Source organism: Scleropages formosus, chromosome 1 (genome assembly GCF_900964775.1).
Source record: "Scleropages formosus chromosome 1, fSclFor1.1, whole genome shotgun sequence".
NCBI classification, from domain to species: domain Eukaryota; kingdom Metazoa; phylum Chordata; class Actinopteri; order Osteoglossiformes; family Osteoglossidae; genus Scleropages; species Scleropages formosus.
This window is the reverse complement of record NC_041806.1, coordinates 47270053-47289772: the sequence shown is the minus strand read 5'-3', so window position 1 is coordinate 47289772 and position 19720 is coordinate 47270053. Positions and strand designations below refer to the sequence as shown.

Sequence of the window (19720 nt, the reverse complement as noted above, 5' to 3'; positions counted from 1 at the left end):
TGCAGGTGTTTTTGTACCAGAAGGTTGTAGGTTCAAATCCCAGTTCTACTCCCCTTGAGTAGGGCACTTACCTTAAATAGCTTCAATGAAACTGCACAGGCGTATAAATGAGTAAATAATTAAATCCCTTTGGAGTGAAATGTGAGGTAAATGTACAATAGTACAGTTATAATTTCTTGCTGCAATACCGCTTCCACTTTCTAAATCCGTCGTGTTTTTCTTCTCAGAACCACCACCCCTTTTCCCCTTGCTAGCTACTTTTGAATGAAAAGTAACTCAAGCGATCATAAAAACGTTTTGTAAGCAAAATGCGGTTGCTGCTGGACACCCAAATACTGAGCGAGACCCAAACAATAAGAAATATGGCGGCGCGGTAAAGCGACGCTATCGTGCAGCAGGCGTAGGGTCAGCATTAGGCGTCACCGGCAAACGTCGGCCCTCGAAAATAATACGGTTAATGGGATGCCTTTGTAAGTTCCGAGGACCACCTGTATTTATGCCGTAACCCTGGAGATTGACTTGGTTTTGGCCTCGATCCACCGACGCACCGCGCAGCACGCAGGCCGTAACTCGTAGCCTCGTTTCCCGGCTCGGTGCCGGAACAGCCGATCGCCGACATCTGTCCCACGGGCTGAGTCACGCTCGGGTCGCAAGCGCAATTATTGCTGACTCTCTCGCTGCTGAGCGTGCCGCTCGATTAGCATCTCGACCCGTTCGCGCTACTCCGGCTGCTAACGGACGGCCCCGTCGAAACGGGCCGTTCTCGGGACGACGGCTGACCGGCTCGCGGTTAGCGGCCCTCGGAGTCGCGGCGGAGGGGCTGCGCTCTCCGAGCCATTAAAACAAACGTTCCGCCCCGATGTGCCCCTGACGGAAGGCCCGGAAGCCTGTTTCGCCCAGCGCGCGCTCATCAAACGGAGGCTAACGCTCCGGTGTGTGACAGGCTGCGTGCGTCTTGTGTCTGCGCTCATTCCCCGCTTTAGTCCGTGTCACAGCGCGCCTTCTAAACTCCTGCGCCAGCTCAGCCTCCGCGTTTCGATCGCGCGTCTCTTATTTACACTAATCGTTGTTGCCCTTTGGAGAGGCAGGAGGCTCGGGTACCGCCGGAGGAACGCGACACGAGGGAGAACCCCCATCGCCGAGCTGTGCGCCGACCGCTGCCGCCGCCGTTATTGTGTGCGCGCACGCTGTTCTTCTGCTCTTATCGCTCCTGCGCCGCCGCTTGTTAGAAATGAAGTGCGAGTGTGACATCAGGACCACTGCTCAATTTAGCGTACCCCCCCTTTTTTAGGGACAAAAAAAGGTGCGAGGGTCGAGCGCCGCCAAGGGGAGCTGCTTTTTCACTGAGAACAAAAGGTTGTGTGTGTGTGTGTGTGTGTGTGTCGGGGGGGTGCACTGAAAGCTGTTTTATTTCAGCAAAACAAACAGAGCGTAACGTCTGCCGCGGCAAAATCACCTTCCCAGCCTCTCGCTAAATGGCCTGCGCTGAAAAAAGAACAAATTACCAGAGATTACATGTTAATTTCTGACCTCGCGCTGCCTTCTATTTAGCAGTTTTTTGGGGAATTTGCAGCAATGGCAAGAAAAGCTTTTCTTGCTCAAGCTCCTGTACTGGATCTTCTGTTGTACCTTTGAGTATGTAACATATTCTCAGTTATTTGGAAGACCGTCTGGCTATATATGTGGGCAAAACGTGCAAATCGATATCCCTGTGTTATGAGTTGTGAATATATGAAGATACAAACATTTTCCCATTTATATTTTTGAAGTTAATATAAACATAATAGTAGTCTTACTGAGTGTTTTATTGGTATAGCCTTAGCTGAAGCTTTTAACGTAATATTAATTATATGAAAAAGATTTTATTTTCTGGGGTTTAGTGGTGAAATTGATTTTCGATTCGCGAACAAATCCATTTACAAACAGACTTAAGGGCCCAGCTGAGTTCGTAAGGTGAGGAGCCAGTGGGTTACGATTCAGCCAAGGTAAGGGCAAATGCATGGAATATGAATCATCATAATGGTCTGCCAGAGTAAGGGAAGAGCTGCAGCCCCCCGAAAGGTCATGTACACAGGAGACTGCAGCAGAGATGTAGGAGGATGTGTTTGCGCTGCGAGATCCTGCAGGGTGGTCCAAGGGCAGCGGCTGTTCGATGTGAGGAGACAGAGAGGCATGAAAAGTCCCCTTTCCGCCAAATCCCTTCGCACCTGTACAGGCAGAGCATCGTGAGGTGTTGTCAGGGGCATCATCAGGGGTTTTGCGATGGGGGCCCTCCATCCTGCATGCCGTTCTTCCTTTAAAGGAATGGTGCCACGGGAAGGGGGGGGGGGGGGGCTATCACATCTGATTCTTAGAAGATTAAATCGCTGTGAATAATTTTGCACACTGTGCTGGTTTATCTCAGTTCGGAAGCATAAAATGAATCCGCGCATTGATTATTTCAACCCACCTTTCATGTTTGGGGATTTATGAAAAAGATAAAGTAATTTAGATGAACTCAGTGGTCTGTGATTCTCCCAGCATATTGTTCGCTATGTTTTGGGAGAAAAATCCAATTTGGAGGATTACGGCTTTTTTCGTCCTGTTCCAGTCTGAATCTGTTGATATTTCTGAATTTTTATGCATAAGTAATGATGAGAACTCCACCTCACTCGAGATGTAGTTCAATGAGTCACGAGCCTGGTCGTGAAACATATATAAATTATTCATACTGTTCCAAAGGCTTGTTTGATTTCGAAGACAGTAGGTTTCCGTCAATGGATAGCATTGCAACGGCAGGTTATTTCAGGGACTTATTCGGCGACGCTAACATTTTCACAGTTACTAACAAGCCCGTTCCGACAGCTTTAAAGGCCATCCCCGAAATGAATGCGGGCCAAAGAATAGAGTGACGCTAACGCGAGGGAGATGAATCCATCACGATCGCTGATGCTTGGCTGCCGCATTCCTCGCCACGCTTTTGAAGCCCGTGCTCATTGGGGAGCAACATAATGAATGGCGCTGCCTCGGGTTAACTGCCCGAGTGTTAAATCACATGCAAAATTAGACTCTGCCCAACATCTGTTGTGAGACCCCCCCCATATCCACTGCTCGTTCTGTGTCAGTGGGGGTGGGGGAAAGGGGGGGGGGGGGCATGTGCCAACCTGGTCAGCCGAAAACGGCGGAGACGAAGTGATCCGCGTTTCTGCAGTCTTTGGATTTGTTAATAGAGAAGTACTCAGCGAAACATTCGGATTAGTCAGTTGTGTATTTGTTTATTCATTGGTTAATTCATTCATTCATCCATCTATCCATCCATCCATTGTCAATAGCTTGTCCAATGCAGGGTCGTGGTGGTCCAGAGCCTATCCTGGAATCACAGGACATGAGGCAGGGTGAACAAGACACCAGTGATGAAGTGTACTTGCTTTTTCATAATTATTATTTATTATTTAATCATTCGATCGTTATGATTTGCTTTTACTGCAACACAATCTTATTGAACTTTACTGATTTCCCTGAAATTTGTTTACAAGAAGAATTAGAGAATAATATCTAAAAAAGAATAAATATGTAGATGAAAAAATAGATAAGCAAATTATGCATTTTTCCACATGGCACACACTCTAAACACATCAAGAAAAAACACAACTTTCATTTCAATGTCTGGTATGATTTTCCACCATGAGTACTACACAGCTATTTCTATAATTTTTGTTCTACATAATTATATTACACACACGGGCTAAAGCCACATGTGCCAAGTGGGGTCATGGTGAACCAGAGCCTAACCCGGCAACACAGGGCATAAGGGTAGAGGACACACCCAGAACAGAATACCAGTCTGTCGCAAGGCAACCCAAGCAGGACTCGAACCCCAAACCCACCAGAGAGCAGGACCCAGCCAAACCCACTGTGCCACCGCACCCCTATATTATTGTCTTATTACTATATTTTATATACACACACACTCTTTCTGAACCGTTTATCCTATACGGGGTCGTGGGGAACCGGAGCCTACCCGGCAACACAGGGCGTAAGGCCAGAGGGGGAGGAGACACACCCAGGACGGGACGCCAGTCTGCCACAAGGCACCCCCAGCGGGATTCGAACACCAGACCCACTGGAAAGCAGGACCCGGTCCAACCCACTGCGCCACCGCACCCCCGTTATATTATATATATATTGCTATATTATTACTATTATTTTTGTTCTGACCCACACAATTATCACTGTGGACTTTAATTAATTAATTAATGCTTTCTTTATGGACTCTTTATTATGCTGTTCTCTATATGGTATGCATTCATGTCTTTTATTTTTTACTCCATGATGTTATTACTTGCCTTCCCTTGTCCGTGGTGCCAAAACCAGTCCGTCACAGGCGTGTCAACATTACCCCTTCGCTATAACTAAACGTCACTCAGTAATTACAGGCGTGAAATATTTATTCCTTCTTGGTTTCACATATATGTGCTTTAAAATCCGTATATTGAAAAATGTGGTGTTTCTTTCCTAAGAGGTGGCTGTCGTTTTGTTTTTCGATTGCGATAAGTATTCGTTTAGGCCCGGCAAATTTGCTGCATTCCGAACCCGCAGAGAGCCTTACGTCCGCTGTGCTCCCTAATAGAGACAAACGGCAAACTGGCCTTGTGAAAGTAGCAGGATAGCCAGCCTGCAGGCCACCGCCGGTGACATTTTCAGCTCCATTTAAATGGCTGTTAACGTGGCGCCGATGTCTGCAGCCATCAATAAGCCGATGTTGGATTAATTGCTGACAGGCTGTTCTCGTTTTTAATCCGCGCCGCAATCATTCAAGGTCTGCAGGTTCCAGAACAATCACTTTTTTGCTTCACCTACCGAAAGCGCGGCGTTTCCCGCATATAGAGACGGATGTTATTTTAAATCTTGGAAATGTTATGGAGTAAGAAGGCCTCGGTTGTTGGAGAATGAAGTAGTAAATTTAATCGCGGTGCGGCCGGTTGTACGAGAAACAGTGCTGTGATCTAATTACGTTCTAAGTTATGACTGGTTGGCTTAATGGCACTCAAATTGCCTACATGGCTTCAGTGAAATTCTAAATTTGTAAGTCAATACAGTGTCCCGCGTGCCTCCAATCAATAGATCTTGTTAATGATAGGAAACCATTACGCTGAGCGATAAGTCCATTTTTAACATTTGGAAGATGGAGCAATAAAACACGGATAGATGTAATTTATTCTGCTGCACATATCAATTACGGAGTGTGACATTTTCCAATACGTCGTTAAAGCCAGGCAGTCTGAAAGCTTTCCACAGCATAGGCGCGGTGCGATGTTAACCCGAGCCAGGGATGCAGACTTCAATCTCCATGAGCAAAGAATGAACAAAAAAGCTTGCTGATTATTTTTGGCTCGACAGGAAGCAAACGGTAGCTTTTGAATTTAGGGTAATGGACTATGTATCGGTGAGAGTCCTGGCACCGGATTTGCTTTCTGTCCCCTTACCTCGATTTACCCCGGCTTGAAGCGTGGCTACTTCTGCTTCAAAGCACACGCGCCCGTACTGTTTGTTGATGCTTCTACAAGCAGAAGGTGCCCTAGTGGTTAAGGAAATACACTTGGGACTGAGAGGCTTTTGGCTGGAGTCCCAGAACTCTGGAAAATTCTTACACTGGACTATATGATTCATCTGTATGAATCGATAAGCTCTGAAGCTGCATGCCATGTAAGTTTCTTTAAAGGAAAGTCTCCCCTAAGCAGCTGAAGTGATAATGATGTTATGCGGCTGGAAGGAGCGCGTTGATGGTACAGACGCCTCTCTCACCCACCAGGTGTGTCGACGAGGCTGAAGAAACGTGGCGGACTGACTGCAGGTATTCCCGCCCGTCTTAATGTGCTCCAGCAATCAGCCTCATTAGCCCGTGGGAATGATTAGAGATCGCTTAATGTACTGGGGCCTTAATGAGAGTTCGATGCTTAAAATGAAACTTGCCCGGTTCCCGGTCCTTTGCATCAATAAGGCCGCGATCGGAGTGGGAGGTCAAGGGAAATGCGTGGCCTTCTCGGAACGCATGTAGTCACGTCTGCGCCCCGAGTGACCCAAGTGTATAGCGAGCAGGTGGAGGAGGGGCTCTGTTTTTAATGGCGGAGGATTGATCTTTAAACTCCAATTCCTACAGAAACAAGTCATTATAATTAATATGATTATGATTATTAACTGTTATTTAACTGACACCATTATCCACGGCAGCTTACAATGTTAGGTTTGCATACTAAGCTGCTTATAATACTTTAACATTTATGTGGCTGGGTAATTTTTGCTAATTAAGGGTGGGGTGGCACAGTGTGTAGCAGAGCTGTCTCACAGCGCCTGGGTTGTGCGAGAGGACGTGGGTTCGATCCCCCCCTCGGTCTGTGTGGGGTTTGCATGTTCTCCCCGTATCTCTGTGGGTTTCCTCTGGGTGCTCTGGTTTCCTCCCATAGTCCAAAATATGCCGTTCAGGTTCCCCCATAGTGTGTGATTGACAGAGAGAGTGTGTTCCGCTGATGTAGGGATGAGTGACCCAGTGTAAGTAGTGTATCTAGCAGTGTAAGTCACCATGGTGAATAAGGTGTGTGGGCTCATAACACTACATAGAGTTCATTGGAAGTCGCTTTGGAGAAAAGCGTCTGCTAAATAAATAAATGTAAGGGTAAGCACTATGATCAAGGATGCTGCAGCAATAGTAGGAATTTGAACCTTACCTGTGCGACCTGTGACCACTGAGATTTGTCAAGTGTGACATACTTCTTGCCTTCATGGGGGTTACAGGTCCAGCGTGGAAGGACAGAAGGCCACGAAGCTGACCCCTGATGTAAAACAAAGTCTTAGGCATCCTGTTGCACAAAACAGATGTTCCAACTGGTGAACCTCCTACTAATGAAGAGTGAGTCTCCACGCTCTAGCAAGTGTGTTCTTATCACCCAGGGACAAGCTGCGTGTATACAGCGTGTGGTGAATCCTGTTACCGTGCTGATCAACGGCTTGTGTACATGGCAGGTACATTTAGCCATGGTTTACGTGACACAGCTCTTGAGCTAAATTTTAAGGAGATGTGTATTTCCCTTCGCCGTTTCCAAGTCGAACTGGCACGATCTAGGTGTGGCTGAGATTAAAGTCTTTGACAGGTCACACTCTCTGAAAGGAAGGGGAAGTGTTAATGGCGTGAATTAATTGACAGTTTGCGAGACGCCGCTTTTTTAAATGGCCGTGTTAGAAATGTGTGGTTTTATTTTCCCTTTTATGTTTGGAGTTAATTTGGTGCGGCGGAGTGTGCTGTTCACTTGCTGAGTTCACACATACCATTTGCCCTCTCTGCGGACACGGGTGGCTGCAGAGATGGCGGGTGCTTGGCCTGGGGCGGCGGTGGGGGGTGGCGGGAGGGGGCAGCATGTATTGGCCGGTAAGCATCTGCCTCAGTCCTGGAGCTCTCCCAGTCCAAATATAATGTTGATTTCAGCAGCTGCTTAGTGAAGATACGTTCATCTGTGTCAGGCCCCGTTTTTCAGCAGACGGCAAATTACATATAATAACCATCCGGTCACTTAGTGCCAAGCATTTTTTCCCCGCTCCTAATGGACATCCTGGGCATCGAATTTGGCTGCCAATTATTTTTGTCAAAGGATATATATCAAAGCCCTGGGGATAGAGGGGCTCTGGAGTGGCGACAGGGTCCAATTAGGCAGAGAAGCAGGTGTACTCCTATTGGATGGCTGCTTATCCAGGACAGCCAATGGGAATGCAGGAAGCTTCTGGTCAGAGGGGGCTGCGCTCGGAGGTCCGTACACGGTGGGCGAGGCGTCCACTCCGGCGGTCCAATTTGCACAGGGAATGCAACTGCACTCGAGAAGGGGCTGGCTAACAGACATGTTTTAAAAGGATCAAATTATATATGCTGTTAGTGTCGAAAAGTGTGGATGGGTTTGGCAGGTTCTCACCGCAGTGCTTCACCATCACGTGTAGCCAATTATCGGCCGGTTCCTCGCTCGGCTTAATCAAAGCGAAGCATTAGCACGCGGCCTCCATCAAAGCCTTGCCGAAACACACAGGCCGTTTTAATGAACCCTTCCAATGAAAGTGACGTCTGCGCTGGCAACCGCAGGTGGAAAATGCACCAGGAGTGTTGCTAATAAAGTGGGAGACGTTCGCTCCTGTGGAGCCCCTCGGATCAGACGCCGCAAAACAAATGAATGCGGAGGAAAGAAAATGCCACCTTGTGAATGTTCCTGAAAAACGTGCGATGGGGTGGCTTGATTTATTGCACCGCACAAACACTTTGGAATGGATTCCTATCCCTGAGATCATTTTTATGTGTGCTGAATGTCTGTTGAAGGCCCCGTGCTTCTCAAAACTGTCGCATCAGATGAGGGATTTCTTCCACCATGACGGCAAGATGAAGCATTCCGCCGCAAAGTTGAACACTTAATCTTTGCTGCAGCCGATTGGCCGAGCGAATTGTGTCGCGGCACCTGCGCATTCATTAAAACATGGTGATGTGTGGGTTTTTTTTTTGGTTTTTTTAATCTGAAGGCTTCGGCCTAATGTAGTTGAACAACGCGGAACGCTTGGCTGGTTTTTGTGCGAGCACACGACCGAGCAGGTTATTTTTGCAGATCTTGGGGCTTCAAAAGCCCAGTGGCAGATGGGGAAATAGCCATTGTTCCCAGCTGGTTGTATGCAGTGCCGACCAATCATGAAGCTGCAGTCTAAGCAAACAGGCAGAGAGGGATCGGTCAGGGCTGTGCACAGAGAGCACAGCGCCGGTCGATGGAAAAGCCTGACCTGGGCCACGCCTTTTTATCTGTTGCAACATCCTTTTCATTCTGGTCTCACCATCAAATGTCCTGCTGCGCTCTGCGTGGCACGTCCCACTCCAAACGGTATCACTACTGAATATCGCTGTCATTCCAGTCTCTGAAGAACACCATCTTCTTTCTGGTTTCCATAACATATCCTGCTCATTCCCTGTTGTTTCTTGTTTGCTCTGCTGCCTCCTGCTCAGATTCAAGAATAATTTAACCTGTTGTAAAGTGCCAGCAGGACCAGTGATGTTATTTTTCATTTAAGAGGGAGTCAAAACAGCACAGCACAGGCCCACTCAGCATCGCCCCCATGCGCTTCCCACCTGAAACCGAGCGCTCCAGTGCCTCCCACCCATGGGTTAAGAGTGTGATCCATTCGGCCAAATCCCGTCACAATGAGTAACAAAGGGATCTTGACGCAAAACTGTGACACATCAACACATTTAGAAAGACAAGCAAACACGCAGACAAAAAACGGATATTAAATAAACACTGATGTAATGGAAGATAATATATGCCAGGACTGAATCATGTCCTTGCTGTTAGTTCTCGTATTGATTCTATTATCAGAGACTTTGTCGTTTTGATAAACCCCTTTCCTTTATCTCATTTAATAACCGCTGGCTGGCTCCGCTTAATAACTCCACATAGATCGGCTGGCGAACATATGGCATTGCATAAACAAAACATGGCAAATCGAGATATTGCTAGCAGCATTCAGAGGAAACCATTCTGAAAGAGAATGGTGCTATCAGGCAGTTACATATCTTGCTCTTTTATGGAATAATTTCACAGGAATTCACCTTCTACAGTGCAGGAAATGTAGGAAATTTCTACGCACATATGCTCCTTCTCCACACAGATGCTTTGTCAGGCGACGACTCAAATTATGCGTCGCATGTGACCTGTTTGAAAGATCCGAATGTCTGAAGTAGACGCTTCTGGAGCTGCACCTTCAACACAACCTGTCGCTCTGCCCTCCTCTTCGGGCAATTTCAGATCATTTTCCTGGAGTTTAGTAGAGTACCACTGCCTGGTCAAGACGTTGCTACAAACATACAGTGCTATTGGTTTAGTTTACCATCTATAGCCATTTTTACACCTTTCCTTAGAAAGTGCAAATCCCAACAGATGCAGTATTCACATTATTAATGAGGGCAGAGGTTAGAGGTGTTGCTGTGCAATTGAAAGACCCAGGTTTGAATTTTTGCTCCTGCTATATTATCCTTTCAGAATACATTATTAAAATGCATGTAGTCTTTTTCTAATGTATAACAGAAAAACATATTTGTATATAAATTCTGAATTAACAGATGTGTTATTAATATACTGTAATACTGTATGTTTGATATGTCCTCTGACATATTTAGCATTATATACACTAAGCTGCTGCTTTGGACCTGGGTTAAAATCCTCACTTCTGCTGTAGCACCCTTTATCAAGGTGCTTACTATGAATTGACGCAGTAAAAATTACCCTGCTGTATAAATAGGTGAATCAGTATAAGTATCTTATAATGTTAACAGTTTAAGTTACTTTGGACAAAAACATTAGATGAATGAATAAATATGAATAATGACATTGTGCATTAGTATGTGACTGGACTGAGGTGTTTTGATTGCATGTAGATGTGTGAGAGAGATTACAGTGTCTGTAGATCTGTTTGGAACGTGGTGGTCCTGCTGTCGAAGACAGCATATTAGGGGGAAAGTGTTCAGGTTAAGGTTCTGAGCTGTCATCAGGAGGTTCTGGGATCAAATCCCAAATTAGCCAGAATGCAACTGTGGACTGGAATAGGTTGTAAAACTGGCTCCATAAACATCTATTAGGCTGAATGTGTTTAACTGTAAACTGTGTCTTCAGGTATGTGTTTCTGCATGGGTGTGGGCTTATTGTGTCATCTTCTGGTTTTAAGTCTCTGACAAGTCATTGATTTTTCCTTTGGGGGGAGAACTTGTTTAGATGCAGACACGGTGTATGTTTCCTCCGCGCCTCCAAGTTCAGATGATTTTCTTTTTTTTACCGTGAGCAGGTACCTTTCAAAAAAAAAAAATAGTAAAGAATTATTTTTTTTTGTATTTGCTATTCAGGCCAGGTCTTAATAGAATTGACGCTAATTTGATTTCTATGTTAGATTAAGAAAGGCCGGACAGATACAAGTGCTGAACACTTTTCAGATATGCATAAGACCTGACTGATCTATGTTCTTTGTAATGAAATGTGTGAGTAACTGTGTTGGTCCCTGCGTGGCACATTCCACTCCATACGGTATCGCTACTAAATATCCCTCTCATTCCACTCTCTAGTGAGTTTCCACCATACAGCTTGGTAAACCAGCAGCAGCTTTGGGTAGTAGGTGGTCAAACAGGAGACAAAATCATTTCAATAACTGGACAGGGAGATTCCTGGAAGAGCTCATAAGGCATACTATACATTTAGAGTACCCACTGAAATAATTTGCTACGAAATCAATGGTTTGAAATGGTGCTTAATTCCTGTTGATTCATTAAAGTGTCAAAATAAAATAATATTTGTCTCAGAGATTTGTAGATTTCTCCAGCTCAGCATGATGGCGAAATTCAGTGAGTCAATGAGTGTAAATATAGTGAAACCCAAGACAGGTTCCTCCCACCCCACAGCTTTTTTAGACCAGTTGGGTTTCCTGGGCAGTGCTGCTCTGTGGTCCTGCGAAACCACCATGGGACTCTCTGTAGGGCCTCTGCGTGTGTGTGTGTGTGTGTGTGTGTGTGTGTGTGTGTGTGTGTGTGTGTGTGTGTCTGGCAGCCACACGTTGAGACTCTCAGTGTCACAGGAAACGTCTATGGCCTGATGTTGTCAAGGCTGCTCTGGAGGTTCCACATGACTCATTTCAAACATTTGTCCAGCTCTGGAATTCCAAAAATATATTGCCATTTATGGATTGCAGTCTGTATATCAGTCGGAGAATATATGTGCTCATGTTTAGAACAAGGACTCAAATCTACGCTCACTGATGCTGCTGAATGACAACTCGGCAGTCCCTGTGCAGCAATTCTTTGAACACCAAATAAGAAATCTGTACTTTTTATTAGGCAATAAATTACACAAGACATTTCGTATGGTATGTTGTATGTTTAGTAGCTGCATGATATATGGAATTTGATATATTATATTGGATATATGATGATGTGATATATTGCATATTTTATATTACACTGAGAAATATTCATTGGTGTTATTACTTGGAAATAACACTTTGTACCTCAACTGTAAAAAATACAATGCCTGCACAGGATGCTGTAAAAATATATTCCTGCTAACAAGAGCTTCAGCTGGCAAATATAGCCTTAGAAGAGGAAGATATTGGGAATGTGTGTTTGAGCTCTATGATCTGTGCAAAGTCACTGAGGTGTGAGTGCAACCCAGTGAGATGTAACAGATACATTTCCATTTTCTCAGAATTTAGGTCTCACCTGGTTCAAATATTTATTCACTTTTGGGTTGTGCAACACGGGCGGTACGAAAAGATACACTTTTTCTTGCACTTATTACATTTATTATGGTATTGCCCGGCAGTAACTCAGACTATCAAATTTTTTGTGTACTTAGCTGCTTACTATGATTTATCCATTTATGCAGCAGGGTATCAGTTCAGTACCTTGATCCAGGATACTACAGAAAAGGTGGAATTCGAACCTGGTCCTTTGATTGAAAGGGAGTGGATCCAACCACTATGCCATCTGCTGGCCACCAGAACAGAAAAGTAACTCATATTAATTCATCATTATTATTATTATTATTATTATGGAGGGTGCGGTGGCACAGTGGGTTTGACCAGGTCCTGCTCTCCGGTGGGTCGGGGGTTCAAGTCCCGCTTGGGATGTGCTTTGCGACGGAGTGGCGTCCTGTCCCCTTGCACCCTGTGCTGTTCTTATTACTAATTTGCTAAAATCTGTATTTCATTTTATGAGCTCATCCTTAATACTTCCAAATATATACAATAAAATACCAAATTTTACTTTATTTAAGCTTTTAGACTTTTTCTAGAAGTTTTTAGTGAGTTCCACTAATTAATGAACATGTTTGTGTTCTGAGTTGTTGATGAATCAAAAAAAAAACTGAATACGTGGTTTTGTGTTCAGTTTTCATTTTTTTTTTTTGAATGAAATTGGTTCCATTTAAAAACCTTTAACGTGTCCTTTGCATCGTTCATTCGTGACATGGTGGTTTGGACTCGCTCGAAACAATCAAAAACAAAGAGAAAGAAGGATACAAAACATTTGCCAGAAAAAGCTCCTTTTCTGTAGACTGACCCATTTTTACCGGAACATTCCTCTTTGGAAATGTCAGCTGTGAAGCCCTTTTTTCGGGGGGAAGAGAGGCGAATGGCATGCGACTCCCCAGCTCCTTCCTGTCAGTTCCTTCGCAACGTGGATCTCGAGGGCCGGTGCCCAGCGCCTCGCACATGAGCTCGGCTCCTCTGATGGATCTGTTCGCAGATAAACTCGCGGCTCCTCTATTCCCCCCCAAGCAAGGCATTCCTTGCTAACTTGTCACCGATAATAAATCAGCATTCCGGCTCTCGCCGGAGCAGCTGTGAATTTTAATGAATGTTTAAAACACCATTACAGTGGGAGATGGATGATAAGAACTATTTCTGGTCGTCCCGGTGGAGTCTGACGCTGTTTTCTGTGATACAGGCCCACGCCGCCGCCTGTTGATAAAGACCTTGTTCTGGAACGCTTTTCGGTTTCATGGCGAATAATGCGCTTGGCATGTTCCGCCGCCTGTCCCTGAATCTCGTCTCTGAAAAGGTGTCACACACACACACACACACACACACACACACACACACATACACACGTGCCAAGACACAAAGCGATTCAGGTGAAGAAAAATCGCGGAGAGCCAGGAGCCTGCCTGGGTGGCCTTTCTCCGAGTGCACGCTTGTCAAACCGCGCCAACCGTATGCTTCTCCAGAAAGAGTGTGTGTGTTTAGGCAGGGAATGGCAGTTCCTTCAGTATGACTAAGCATCATATTCTTTAAGTGTTTTTCTGTTGAAATGGCAGCAGGCAGAGCAATGAGGTTAAGTTAGACGATTTACCCATTTATACAGCTGGCTGTTTTTTTCAGTTGTGCATATTTTTTGGAAATTTTACCTTTTTAGTAATTTTATATGCCATATGCACAGATTTTCTGAAGCCTCTCAAAATACCCACTCAGTGGTTCAACTGCAGAACCCACCATGGAGCCTGAACAAGTAACCGTTGGATTGGAAGTCATGATCCTTAAGTGTTACGTTGGCTGTCGTCCTTGTGATATCTTTCTGTGGTGCAGAAAGAGGACTGAGTCTCTTCATCCGATCTCAGCCTGGATGCACAGCAGAGGAGGCAGGTTTGCGCTCCACTCGCGGGCCGAATCTGGGACACACGCTCTCAGATGTGGCCGCATATGGCACTGGCCAAGTGCCTTCACCTCTTCTCCAAGGTGGTTTATTTCCTCGGGCAAATAGGATTCATGTGTACCATGCCCGTACCTGTTTTACCAGCCCATCTGTTGAAAGCTCTTGTACACATGATCCTTAGCCAGCAGCTTGGGTTGTCTTCTGTAGACACCTGCACAATGCCGTCTCTCTATTCATGCACGAGTCCTACCGGCGGGTCCCTCCCTGTGATCCATCGGAATGCTTCTGTTGAAACGAGTCTTTACCGCCAGTACGTGTCGCTTCCTCCACAAGAGAAATGCATTCTAGGCATAGCAGGACTCCCGTTCCCAGGTGCATGCATGCAGGGGAAACACTTCAGCAAGTAGGAGAACATGAGGAACAGGCCCAAGAGTATGTAACGGTACCCTGGCCTCTGGACAGCAGCAGGAAAACCGAGAGTCAGACCCCCGAAATTACCCTTGCGCTGGTGAGTAGCGGAGACCTGACAGCATCTGTGGGACACGTCACCAGCAATCAGCACTGTTTCCACGAAAGGAGCGCCGTGACAGGTGTTCCACCCCCAGTTTAAATGCGATGCAGTGGAAATGAGGAGGGTTTCAAGGGCGTTGAAGGGCTCGAAGAGTGATCTGAAGCCGGTGGCATTTCGCTTTGGCGCATCTCACTCGCTTCCAAATGAATTCTGAAACCACCACAGTAAAGACTCTGTCGGTTGAAAGGGATTGCTGTGCCCAGACATAAATGGCCAGATACGAATGATTCCGGCACCATCTGCATGCAGATCTAAACAGTGTCTCCAAGGGCCATTCTCAGCTCAAAAAGCAAACATCAATCCAGCTTCAGTGCGTGTTGGCATGGAGGAAACGGGGAGGTATGGTACAAATACCCACTCTGTGTCTCATTCTACCAAAACTGCTTAAACTAAGTTTTTGTTCATTTTGATTATTTTCATTTCATATTCAGAACTCCTAAATAAAGATCACCACCCAAGACTATAGCAGAAAGTGCAACGGTGTAAAACAAATAAAAGCTTAAAGTAAAGGAGAACAAAGAAGAAAGTAAAAGAAGAACGACCAAAGGAACATAAAAATCCGCTGGTATAATCTAATTCCAGAAGAAAAAACACATTTTTATGCAATATATCTTGTTAATAATCCAAGGGCAGCAGCAAATTTTACCGATAGTGGCAAAAACACAGAAGAAGCTGACAGCTTTTGCATCTTGGGATCAGCAACGAGGGAGCTAACAGTCAGGAGGCCTGCACTTGGTAGGGCTGCAGTGAAAGATGTGTAAAAAGCCCTCAGATGTGTCACCTTATCCAAAGAATAACTATGAGAATTTACATTTATTTATTTATCAGATGCTTTTGTCCAAAGCGACTTCCAATGAACTCTATGTAGTGTTATCAGCCCACACATCTTATTCACCGCAGTGATTTACACTGATAGAAACACTGTTTGCACTGGGTCACTCATCCATTCATCAGTGAAACACACTCACTCTGTGACACTCACACACTATGAGGGAACCTGAACAGCATGTCTTTTGACGCTGGTAGGAAACCCACACAGACACGGGGAAAACATGCAGACTCCACACAGACTGAGCAGTGATCAAACCCATATCATCTCACACCACCCAGGCACTGTGAGACAGCAGCGCTACTCGCTGTACCACCGTACCACTCAGTTGTTTGGTCACTGGTGTTTTTGGTAACATTATAATGATGTGAAAGATGGACATTGAAGAATCGGGACTGGGAAAACATGAGCTCCTTTGAATCAGTGCTGGAGGAGACTGTTAAGGACCTTGTGGACTGCAAGGAAAGCTTACCAATGAATCTTTGATAGGATCCAAGCAGAACTCTCACTGGAAGCACGAATGAGGGGATTCAGGTTATCATACTTTGGACATATCGTGAGAAGGTTCTCTTGAAAAGATTGAAATGATGATAATGAACACGTTGGAGGAAGGCAAAGAAAAAGACGACCAGCAACCATACGGATGGACTCAACCATGGTGAGGATAGACAAACCCCTTTCAGCACTAATGACAAAAGTGGGGGATAGAAAATTCTGGAGGAGCTCTGTCTATGTGGTCAACAAGAGTCAACAATGACTCAACGACATTTAGCAACGACAGCAACAACAAACCAAGAACCCAGACTATATTTAGAGCTGGTTGTACCACAAATGCGTGATGTAAGCATCGAGGATGGAATAAATGAATGTGACTCCTCATCTCGAGGGCAGAACAGCTCACCAGAACACACTCACCACTCCCAGGCATTACACAGTAAACACTCCTCGGACCTTTGACTCACAACACTTCCTCATATTCCAAGTTTAGCACGATGACTGTGTTTCCTGCTTTTCCTGAGGAATTATGCTTTTTTTTTCAATCCCCAGTGTCTTATTTTTACTTCCCAGCTCATTAAAACAGTTCCTTTTTAGAGGAGTTTATTAACCACAAGTAAAATACTTTGTTGCTTTGCATAAAATTAGAGGATTACGGCACTGGTTAACGTTAAAAATGGAAGAAGGTCTTTGAGTCGGTGTTTCATTTGTGGAGTTAAATTGGGGATGATTGCAATGCAAAGTAACGCTGTGGATACAGGCTGAGATATTTGCATAGGAAGGGTGAAACATCCGAGATCGGAACAGGTGCCTTTAAAGCATCAGGAAGTTTACCGGTATTTGTCCAGCGAAAGTTGTCTTTTTGAGGAATCAGCTCTCGGAGGATGAGCAGATAACTGCCTGGCTGTGAGGATTTTTCCCAAAGTTAGAATCAGAAGGAAAACCACGCAACACCAGGGGCAACGTTCCCTAACAACAACCCAACCCAAGATGGTATCTAAGGCAGGATATATGGCAGCTTTCTTGCTACGGCAAGATTTCTCCATAAAGCAACATGCCTGTTATGGTCCAACAGTCCAACATGTCCAAAAAAATCTTTAACTGGGATGAATGGGAAATTATGAATTCCTGCAACATGAATTTCATCATAAGAGGAAATTTTACCTCATTTCAATCACTGAAATGGGGAACACTCCAGAACTTACACTGCACCTTCAGTGCTGGCACTTTGCTCCTTTCATAGTGGTGTGTGTTCTGGAGCTGTGGCCGCAAATATGTCTGAGTTCCAAAACATTAAAGAAATAAAGAAAATATTGCACGACAGCAGGCAACATGAACAAAAAAATTTCCATTAAACTGTCACGAAACAATAATAAGAATAGATGTTTGGTCAGAAGACACGACACTATGGCTTCTGTTTGGGTCGAGTTTCTGGTAAGTTTCTCAACTTGTCAAAAACACTGTTTCCATCTGCTATAGGAGTCTCGTCTAAGGTGCTGCAGTTTTCTGTTTCAGATACCATACAAGGAAATACGCTGGCTGACAGTTTACCGCCCACCCCATTTCCACTTATATTCATTCCTTTAACAGATGCTTTTCCCCAAAGCGACATACAATTATTAACCAGTACTTTGCTGACACTAAAAGCAGCTTACAGTGTCAGATACATTATACCAAAATCCCCTATTTCTACAGCTCAGTAGTGTGACACACTCGCTCGTCCATACACACACACCAGCCAGACCCCATCGGCAGGGTTGATACCAAAATGATCAGGTCACATATCCTATAACAGCAGCACCTGGAGATGCGAGTCCAGATAGGCCTGGGCACAACCCTTGATGGAGCGTCATTGGATGGTACAGTATAAAATTTAGACACATCTCAGACAAGTTCCTGTCTTGACTGTCAAACAGGAGGGTCTTCTTCATCGGGAACTGCTCATTCGGGGTGATATGCCAGACAACCTGGAAACGGGTGTCCAGACCCAAGGTCGGACCTCTCGGATGGGAATTTATTTTTATCTGCAGCGAAGAAGGAAGATTGTTCTCATTTGGAGAGTAGCAATTTTCTGCATTATGGGTGAAATGGGTCTGTACTGCAAGAGAGCTTCTGGGTTTCAGATGTGACTTCTGGAATTTGGATAGCTGGTCATGTAAGGAACTGGATTTTAAGCCTCAGAGTTTCCAGAAAAGGCCTTGCTGATGAACCCACTGAACACCCCAGCCAAGGTACCTAAGTCAAGTTTGTGCTAGTAAATATCTGAATAATTTACCAGCCAGCAAACTGGGATCTCAAGCAATGGTAGGTAGATAACAAGTAGCATATTGCTTAGGACTGTCACCATGCTACCCAAAGGTCATGGGTTTGAAACCTATTCCTACTGGGTTATGGATTCAAAACCCACTCCTGCTGTAGTGCATTTGATCAAGGTACTTACCCTGAACTGATGCAGTAATAATACTTCGCTGTATACATTTACAGCTGTAGGCTGTCAGTTTAACACTGTAAGTCACCTTGGACAAAGGCAGCAGCTAAATAAAGATTAATAACAACGATAATAGAGAATTAAATAAAGTTACAGTGATAAAAAGACTCTTTCTGTCTTTGGTCTCACTGGAAACTGTTAAAGACGCCGTTCCCAGGAGGCTCGGTAGAGCCCCTAGAGTATTGTGTCTCTGCAGATGAAAGTGGCCCCTGGAGGTCGTCCAGTCCCTGAGGGCCTTTCTTTCATTAGAAAGCTCACCGCTTCCTATCTGGGGCCACAGCATCCTATGATCCTGACCTCTAAGAATACATAGGGAGGTTTAATGGAAAACCCGCCCAAGGAAAGCGTTTAACAGTCCATCGACCCATTAGAGATGGTCTCCCTGGCCTTTGCACAGTCCACTTAATTCTGAAACACATCCTTGTTTCTACTTGTAGTAGCCTCACAATAATTGTGCTAATAATGAAACCAAGATGGTGATCCACTGGCAGGCTGAAAACCAGCAGATGCTGAGCAGAAGCATTTTAAATGCACCCCTTCTCCTCACTGCTGCTGTTTTTGCCTTGCGATATGCTCCTTGTGGTTTCAATTACTCCGGCAACAAAATGAATGTTGTTAACTGGGCGGCGAACAAATGCCACTGTGGAGGTCCCACTCCTCTTACGGTCAGAGGTAAATGTGGGTAGCTGTTTTTTAATGAGCTTGCTGTTCATCTATAATTTATAACCCTGCTCCACAGGTCTCCTTCTACACTGTCTTTATCATTCTTATCACATATTTGCACCGTTCTTACACAACAGGATGCTTTTGTCACGTTACCCTTAGCAACGGTACTCTCAATTATCAGCCCAGGTTTTTTTTTCTTTTTTTTTGGTGTGTAGCAAACTACAGCATTTTGGACATAGCATTTTCTGTGCCAAGTATTTTTTTTTAATACTGAAAAAAAGGGTGACAAAAGGCTGGAGAGATGCTGAAGTGCGTTACACCGCGGTGAAAGTTTGGAGATGGAGGTCAATGAAACCCTTGTCTCTTCCAGGTGCACCACATTGCATTATGGTCCAGACCTGCCGCCTACGTCCATCGTGATCACTTTCCACAATGAAGCCCGAGCGACGCTTCTGCGCACCATCCGCAGGTAAGGCTGCGGTCCAA

The 19720-nt window shown here is 45.1% G+C and overlaps 1 protein-coding gene across 1 annotated transcript in view; it reads left to right on the top strand.

Annotated features, from left to right (window-relative positions):
- Positions 1-19720, top strand: part of galnt14 (UDP-N-acetyl-alpha-D-galactosamine:polypeptide N-acetylgalactosaminyltransferase 14 (GalNAc-T14)) — a 76160-nt gene that overhangs the window by 27461 nt on the left and 28979 nt on the right. Inside the window, exon 3 of the mRNA XM_018742533.2 lies at positions 19605-19703. Within this exon, the coding sequence (XP_018598049.1) occupies positions 19605-19703 (99 nt within the window). The remainder of the gene's footprint in view (positions 1-19604; positions 19704-19720) is intronic.